At 39.7% G+C, this 9,436-nt stretch overlaps 1 protein-coding gene across 5 annotated transcripts in view; it reads left to right on the forward strand.

The window, feature by feature from the left end:
* Nucleotides 1-9,436, forward strand: part of st3gal3b (ST3 beta-galactoside alpha-2,3-sialyltransferase 3b) — a 76,731-nt gene that overhangs the window by 20,319 nt on the left and 46,976 nt on the right. For 3 of the 5 annotated variants that reach the window (XM_050074708.1, XM_050074707.1, XM_050074709.1), the window contains exons 3-5: nt 5,948-6,010; nt 6,521-6,562; nt 7,780-7,822. In XM_050074708.1, the coding sequence (XP_049930665.1) occupies nt 5,948-6,010; nt 6,521-6,562; nt 7,780-7,822 (148 nt within the window). The remainder of the gene's footprint in view (nt 1-5,947; nt 6,011-6,520; nt 6,563-7,779; nt 7,823-9,436) is intronic. The other 2 variants (XM_050074710.1, XM_050074711.1) reach the window with 2 other exon arrangements.

Here is a 9,436-nt window from a genome sequence, read left to right on the forward strand (position 1 = left end):
CTTTGAAATTAAAGATTTGACATGTGACCTTAGTGTAGTACATTCCAAAAAATATGGCAGTTCGATCACACTTGATACCATGTAGCCTACCTTTTTTTAAAAAAACAATTTGAAAATGTATCCACGATTGCGGATACGAGTGCCCGAAATGAGTTTCCTCCGTGGGGTGGCTGGGCTAAGCCTTAGAGATGGGGTAAGGAGCTCGGACATCCGGAGGGAGCTCGGAGTAGAGCCGCTGCTCCTTCGCGTTGAAAGGGGTCAGTTGAGGTGGTTCGGGCATCTGATCAGGATGCCTCCTGGGCGCCTCCCGTTAGAGGTGTTCAGGCACGTCCTACTGGTAGGAGGCTCCGGGGCAGACCCAGAACATGCTGGAAGGATTACATATCCCGTCTGACCTGGGAACGCCTTGGGGTCCCCCAGGAGGAGCTGGAAAGCGTTGCTGGGGAGAGGGATTTCTGGGGTGTTTTGCTTGGCCTGCTGCCCCCATGACCCAGTCTGGGATAAGTGGATGAAAATGGATGGATAGATGAATTTGAAAATGTAAATGACAGTTGTCAGGCCATAAAACCAATGATCTTTACTAATCAGTACTCAATAGACAAACAATTGCGAAGTCGTTGGTGCTGAAAAAAAGGATTAAAAGTAACCATTAAACTGAAAGTCTGGCCGAATCATAGATTTGGAGAATTGTGACAGCACTGATTTATAACACAGAATCTGATGCTGTGTTAATTGTATTTTCAATAAGCCCATGCCTTGACAAGCTGGCGTCCTGTAGAAAGTGTGTGTGGTGCTTGTCACAGGGCTGTGACAGGAGTTGGGTTTAACGAGCTGCTTTATGCAGATCCACCTGATGGTCACCACATTCAGAGGGTTCGTACCCTGACCTGTTGTTCCTCTGTAGCCCCCCTGTGATATGATTTATCCAGGCCTGTTTGAGTAATGAGCCTCACTGCTGAATTCTGTTCCCTGGATTTCTGTCTGTTTTTCTACCAGTGGCCAGAGGCAGCACTTTTTGTGTCCATTTGTTTCACGTTATCTTTTGAGTGTGCCGTGGCAGCGACCTTGGAGTGTCAATTTCAGAGCAGCTTCGTGTGACCATTGTCACTCCTCTGTTGTCAGCTGGAGTGGATGTTTGACTCTTGTAAGGCTGGAGTGATGAGGGGCCCCTGTCCACTTTACCTGTGTTCTTTCAACTATAGTTTTTTGTTCACTCAGTGTAGCTAGCTTCTAAATAGTATTTATCATAGCTGCTCCAGAGGTGCTCTCAGTTAACATGTTCAAGAATTGTTGGGGCTTGTATCTCTGTTTTTTTTCATCTGTCTGATTCAACTCAAACCACAGTTAAAGCCTGTGCAGCTACGATGAAATAAGTTCACACAGCCTGCTGAATCACTGTAAAAAAAACACCTAAAAACCAGGCTGTTTTTTGTGCATTTAATATGCAGCTGTACAAGTGATGCAACAGTGTGCGCCTGCACAGACATGAACGGGCACTTGTGTTGTTATTGGAGCAAACTTTCCATGGCCTCCGGCTTGTTTTGAGTGTCAATATCAGCATTTACAACACAACTGCTGTCATTGATTTGTATTCATGTTGTAAGACAACTTTGTGAGGATTAAACAGCGATTCGATCGACTCTCCCAGTGCAGCAGGACAGAAATTATTGTTGACCTTGGAGGAGAAAGTGCAATCAAATCACTATTTTAAGAAGTGTTTAGGTTTCTGATAAAAGGAACAGAAAGATATGTTAGTGTGAACAACAAAACAGTGTGTTTTGCTTTATTGTTACACACTGTACTGCCCTACAAAGACTGACTGCAGTAACTAGGGTAACACTGAAACTAAAAAAGAATAGTCATAGTCATTTTGATGCCTAAAAAAGATCAATTATTTGACCTATGACCTGAAAAATGCACCTAAGTTGTAGTTACTGCACTCTGCCTTTGTATAAAGCTTTGTATAGCTTTATAGGTCATGCAGAAGCAAAGTGCAGTAGGTACAGTTTTGGAGGAAAACTTTTAATTTCTTACTAGATTTAATTTGTTTTATTTATTTTAAAGATGTCTGTTTTAAAGGTAGTAACAGAGAGAACTTAAAGCAACCCTCAGGGTATTATTTTGTTGTAATATTCACTTCATCAGGTTTGACCTAATTTAAGATTACTTGACATCATCGTCTTCATCTTCATCACTAATCTTGCTAAGGCCAGTGTGACATTACCAGTTATTTTGTCACTGGCATCATCCTCATTCTCACATTCATCATTGGCCGTAATACACCTACTGTGATTTTCCTTGGCCTGATAGATTCCCAAATAACGCAGTAACACCATTTACTGCAGTTTGCTGTGGGTTTTGGTTGGATTTTGTACTTACTGCAATATTTACACCCTGTTTTCTCTAGAATAACACGAGGTCAACCAGATTAGGTCTTCATTGTTCTTTCCGTGCTAATGTGTGTGAGATGCATGATCGACCATCTTGGCTGACTGTGGAGGCGAAACTAAAATCTAGTCTTTTGTTATTCATGCACACTGTCATCTCAAAAAATACACCTCAGTTTTTTGGTAATAAACTAGTACATAGTGGTTTTTGTCATTGATATGTGACATGTCAAGTGGGCACTGGGCCCTCTGGTGGCATAGAGTTCAGGTTAGCTTTTGTAGGGCAGTATAAGTGATGGAGGCCACAGAAAACCATGTTTAAAATAGCTAAAATCAAATGGTCATGTTTATCTGATAATGGACATTTTCCAGAGCTTTCAGCCACATCTCATGACTTTCATCAGCACTTTGAGTTTATGACATAAGTGTGGTATTTTGGTTGCTTGATAACGTTTTTTGTATATCGGAAATTTATGGGCAGTATACTGTGGTACGTGGACATTGTGCTGAGATTTTTGTGCCCTTTTGTCAAGCTTTTTTTTGTTGTTGTTTCGTTTTGTTTTATGTTTCAGAGAAGTGTGGTAAATAGTGTGAATGTTGATTTCAGATTGTATTATTACGTGATGTGGACATGACCTGGGTTTAACCCCTTTTACACATGGATCCCACAACACCACTTAAAGGATTTTGTTTTGAGTTTTGAGTCTGTCCCCTTGACATAACACAGCCACATTGATAGGCCAACACTTGTGAATGACTAGTCATCTTTCCGTCAAAAGTTGCAGTGTATGATGGAGTTGCAACACACATGCTTTTGAATTCAGAGTTTCCCAGCAGTGCACTCACTCATAATAGTTTGCTTTGTTGCTACTAACAGCAAAACCACCGCGGGGTGTTAAATCGCACTTGAAATTAACACCTGCATGGTGAGAAATGAATGTGTTCCACTTCCACCAGTCAAGCTGCTGACGTTTGTGCCAACAAGCTGCAACTTTTAACTCTGTTGATTTCACCCCTAATCGCTTTTCTAAAATAAAACACTCAAATAGTTCATGAAATTGATGTTGTCATGACAAATCCATTTGTTTTAATTGTGTCCTTAAATATCCTTAAAAAAGTTTTTACATTTTGCTCTACAGTCTATAAAGATACATGATCTTTCTAAGAGGGATTTCCCATCCCCCTATCGTTGTCCATGCTTGATTAGCAGTAAGATCAGCCGTTGCTCAAAGAGCGTGCTCTAAATATCCCTGAGCCCAGCTTGGTTTTCAACATCAGGGATCGCCTTCTCTTGTGGTCATCAGTGTACGCCTATACAGTTTCAGCTGGGACAGGGTTTGACGCTTCCTAATTGGGGAATTTGATCTGCCAGCAGCCCTCACATGGAGAGGCTGCATTGTGCTTACAGCCTATAATAAAAGAAGACAGGTCTGTACAGCAATTTACATTTGCAGAATTTGATGCTGTCTTTGTCACAAGGAGCACTTTTTGTTCTTGCTCTGTTTTAAAGAGGGCTTTGTAGTTTAGTCATGGTTAATCATCAGCGTTTGGATGAAACAACACGTCAGCTGTGCTCTGATTGTTTTGATAGAAGCGACTGTTTTCATTTTTCTCTCTAAAACCTGTGTGGTGTTTTTGTTTGAAGCTCACCGGCTTCTTAATTAAAGGTTCTCTGTTTTTGTCTGTTCGGTAAAACAAATTAGAATAATTAATCTGAAAGGAGATGTAGAATGGAAATGTGCAGCAGTTGCAAAAAATCCTAATCAAGCACAATAAACACGGCTTAAAGCAAGTTCAGAGTAAGTCATCGTCACTGTGGGTTTGTCACTGCTGTTAGCACATATTCTTACAGAAACAGTGAGAATCTGACATTGTTCTGTGAATTTGTAATATGACAGACTTGTATAACAAGTCATTCTAGGGATGGGCGATTGAGTTCACTCGATGTATCGCGGGTTGTTACGCATGGGATATATAAAATGACTATCGCTAACGCCATTTGATTTGACGTCATTTTTTTAAGCCACTGGCATGAGACGTTTTGTTGTCTTGCTCTCCCTCTTGCAGACAAAAAGAAAAAAAAACAAGACTCACACCATAAGTCACACGCATTCCCCCGCTCATGCAGACCACACACTCCTGGGATAGTATGTAATCAAGAGAGGCGTGTGTTTTGTATCTGCAGGGCTGCAGACCACAACTATGTAGTCACATTTTGCAACCATGGAGCACCAGTGCAACTTGCAAATATTATTAATGTATGACTGGACAGCTGTTAGTTTGTCTCCCTCTCACAGCGACTAAACCTTCATGTTTAACAGCGCTGCGGTAAAGTTAAACTTTCCGTTAACTGCTAACGGCTAACTGTTGACCAGAGGCTTCAAGTTCACAGCATAAAAATTAAGACTTCTGGCCCGAGTCGAGCCGTGACCTTCAGAATAAAAGCGCCAATGGTTCCACTTTGATTTATTATTTCATTATAACAAATGCTTTGTTGATCTTTATGATAACAGTATTCAATTTTACTTTATTATAACAGTACTTTATTTAACTTTATTATATAAACTATAGCTGCTTTATTTAACTTCATTGTAACAGTGGTTTATTTTACTTTACTGTATAACAATTGCTACTTTATTTAACTTTATTGTAACTGCAGTTTGTTTTAATGTATCATAACTGTACTTTAACTTTATTATAACAGCACTTTATTGTACTTTTTATTTTATTGTACCTACTTTATTTAATTTTATTGTGACTGTAGTTTATTGAAGTGATTAACTGTAACTGTAGTTGATTTAAATTTATTATAACAGTACTTTATTTTACTCTGTTATAATAGTACTTTATTATACTTCATTAAAACAGTACTTTATTTAATTTATTATAACAATAGCTACTTTATTTAACTTTATTGTAACTGCACTTTGTTTAAATGTATTATGACAGTATTTTATTTTACTATATTATATAACGATAGCTACTTTATTTAACTTTATTATAACAGTATCATATTTAACCTTATTATGTAACAGTAGCTTCTTTATTTAACTTAATACAACAGTATATTATTTAACTTTATTATATAAAAGTGAGTTCTTTATTTAGCTTTTTTGTAACATTAGTTTAGTAATTTAGTATTTTAGTATCTACAGTAGTTTAGAGAAGATTTTAAAATATCGAGATATATAGCGTGTGTCACGACATAACCTAAAATATCGCAGTATTATTTATAGACCATATTGTTCAGCACTAAGTTATTCTCTTTAGATTCTAAAACATTTATTCTGCATTGTTGTGATACTCTGTGAATGTCACTGTGATGCACATCGGGGGATTAGCCTTAAACCTTCAATGTTTTGTTTCTCTCTGTCTCTGTGTCTGCCTTTTTGTGCACCTGCTTTTGTGCGTAGCTCCGGTCTGTGTTCTGCTGATGTTGAAAACATTCTTTTATTCTAAATATTCTGAGTGCTTTGGTCTTGGTTAATAGTTGTATCGTTGCTTCCACAGCTCTACACTGGTGATCTTTTTTTCAGTGTCTTAACCCCTTTTGTTTTCAGAGAGTGATGCAGAAGAGACAACTGTAGCCCCGACTAAAGGGGCTGAAGTGAAAAGAATTACAGGTAGAGGCACTGAGACCCTGCCCGTTTATACTGGGTGACTGTCAAACTGTCAGCTGGGTGATTTTACACTGGGCTAATAAGGTTTTTTTTTTCATTGGAATATACATCTTTGCTAACGCAACAATGAAAGCTTTACATTTTTACCACTTTCATCCACTCATCATCATTTGTTTTTTTGTGTTGTATTACCAAAAATGTTTGTGCTCATTCACTCATGCAGTTCTTATGGTTAACTTGCCATATACTACTGTCATGTAATCACAGAAACACAATGGGGGCTTTCTGCAGTTAATTTTCCACTTCATTGGGCTTTCCGCCTTTGAATAAAGATTGAGATTTAGTAGCTTTAATCCCAGTAGTCTGAATTATAATTCTAACCGCTCCTTCTCCTCCTTCGCTTCTTCTGACTCTGTAATGTCTGGCATTTGCAGTTGGCTTTGTGTTCAAGTCCAATGCTGCCCCATAACAGACTGACCTCAAACGCTGCTAACTGACCATTTTGTGTTTCAGAAATGGAAACGGACATCACCGTGGGACGAATAGTAGGCTCAGGTACATCTGCAGCCCCACCAATCGAACCCCCCCACTCATCCTTGTTGTACCGCCACCATTATAAGAAAATGGCAGAGCCTTTTAAAACCCTGCGATACTTCAGCAGCCACATTTGGGTTGAGAAGTTTATAATTTTCAAAAACAAAAGAGCCAACTTTGTCAGTCAGGTGTGTTCTTAACTGGGAAAGCAACTGAATTTGGTACCCATGACAACTAGTGAGGGATAAAACATCTGCTCAGTTATGGTCCTTCACATGAAGCTGCAGTGTGATACAACACTGCCCTCTGTTGTCTTGGCTCAGTAACAAATGGTTGGCAAGTGAAGCAGTCTGCAGGAGTTTTGGTGCATAATACTGTCAGGTTCCACAGACCGACATCTGTCGTAATGGTAGGACCCTGCCGCTTTAATTTCTCCCCAGCTGTCGCCTCGACTTGGCCCTTTGGCTGCTTTATGCTTCTCAACAGAAACATAACGCACACACACACACTCACTCACTCATCTTGGCTGCCATGGCAAAGTCCCATCCTCCAGGGCAGTGCTTGGATCCTTCCCTAACCAGCCGTCACGCATTCCCATTGTCCTTTTCTTTATCTTTCTCCTCCAGCTTCTTCTCTGTGAAGACAAGATCCGCAACCACAGGAGTAATACCACGCCCTTCCTACTTTCAACTAATGCTCATGTTAAACATAGTTCTCTGTGATGCTAATTACAGCATTTCACTGACAGACATTGTTAATAGACTCTGTAATTATAGAATGTAAGACATAGATACTCAAATGACATCACTGAGAATAAAGTTCTCATTTCTCCAAAAATATTTTTACCTCTGTGCTTCTCTGTCTTCTACCTCAACGCTTCACCAGGCACCTATTGGCCACCCCTTTGGTTGTCCATAGGTGATCTCTAACTTCTTTTCTAACTTTATTTTAAACTCAACAGATTGTTTTGGCTGGCTTCTCCCTAACCTTGCTTGTTTGTCACAAATCCTTAATTCTAATGCTTTTATTTTCTTTTACATTCGCCATTTTGTTTTCACTGTGAACGATGCACAGGTTGTTTACAACTACAGCCAATGAGCTGATAGTTGCAATTATGTACATTGGATGAACAGTGCTAATGATTCAACCATAGAAAGTGTCCACATGCTGTACTTTTTGTCTCTTTTTCTCTGCATTGTAGAGCTGCGTAGTAATTTCCTCTTCTCTTTCTTTTCCAGTGTATGATAAGCAGGGCTTTCTGCTGCAGCTGGACACAAAACTGTGAGTACATCTCGTTGTAGTAAACATTTGTCACGTTTAGCAACGCTCCATCATGTACTGTGTGGGATATTTCTAGTTGTTATATTTAGAACAGCTGAATTCCCAGTTACTTTGACTCCATTAGTTTAGGTATGTTTTGCAGCTTGTTCCAGTGAGCACTTATTCATACACGTTCCGGTTGATCAATGGGGAAACATGAAACAGGAAAACGTAAACCTTCAGCCGATTAATCTCCCTCGATGTTTTTAAATAAACACGTTACATCTCATTGGAGTCCAAACCAAAACCTGGTGACAAATGCACAGATTTAATCGGTGGTCTGAGTAATACATGAAGAGATTTGTGTGAATTTGTAGTTGGTGTGTTCGCTTTTATTCCAGAACGGCTGTGGTTTGTCAGGGCGAGAACATGCTACATTGAGTCATTACACAACCGTCATTGTGTCAGCGTGTCTGTTGATACGTGTATAATTCCCTGAATTGGTTTGACACTCTTGCTCTAAACTGCCACGATAAGGGCCTTTCTCCGGTCCTCCCATTACCATGCGGGCAATAATCATACACTCCCATCACCACCCCGGCTCCCACAGGGCACGTCTGTCTGCACTCTGCTCACACACTGTAAGCACTATGTCAGCACACACTTTAAGGTGGTTTTCACATGGCTTCAGTTTATCTGATGCAGCTCCTTACATTATATCTACAGCGTCATATATTACTCCAGTAGAGCACATGCAGACAAGCTTGCAATTCATCATAAAGCTGGTAATTAGTTTTGTGATTTGTAATTTATTTCTGCTGGTGGTCTGACTGATTGGATTGGATGGAAAAGTGCCCCCAAGTTTTCTTTCCCACCAAATCCTGTACCAGCTTGAGGCCAGTTGAGGCCAAGCTGCAAAGAAACAGCATTCTAGCATACAGAAATTTAAAGGGTTACCTAACCCCCTAAATGACCATTGGTGTATCAGTTACTCACCTCGCGTTACTAGGGGTGTGCCATATCATCTCGTTCACGTGATACCTGCAATTTTTTGACTTGTTGACATATTGACGTCATATTGTTACCCATGGCAACAACAAGCATGTCTGAAAGCGAAAGTATAACCGACCCCGCAGTGGTTCCAAAAAGAGGAGCAGCTTCAGTAGTGTGGAATAAACTGTGGCGTCCTGAATGTTTTATGAACAGCCCCGGACTTCTCAGACTCTTTTAGCAACTTACTGCTCAGAGGGAACTCATTCAGCGGCTCCTCTGGCAGCAGCACAGCGTCTCTCCCTCTCCTCTCTCGCCGTATGCAAACGAGAATCGGTGTCATAAAGTGATTAAACTTTTGGTAACGTAAACCTATGTAACGCTCGTGTCTCGACAAAAAAACCTCCATATATGTGAATGTGCGATAGTTGTGGTATCATAACAGCCTGTCACAGGTTACAGTGTGATTATTCGAGGAGAAATGGCAGAGCATAAAGGTCCAGGTGGAGAAAAAAAAAACCAACTGAGTCATTTAGGATTTTGCTAAAAGAAGGAAATCACCTGTTGATTGATTATATATATATATATATATATATATATATATATATATATATATATATATATATATATATATATATATATATA

The sequence above is a fragment of the Epinephelus moara genome, chromosome 21 (genome assembly GCF_006386435.1).
Source record: "Epinephelus moara isolate mb chromosome 21, YSFRI_EMoa_1.0, whole genome shotgun sequence".
NCBI lineage: Eukaryota > Metazoa > Chordata > Actinopteri > Perciformes > Serranidae > Epinephelus > Epinephelus moara.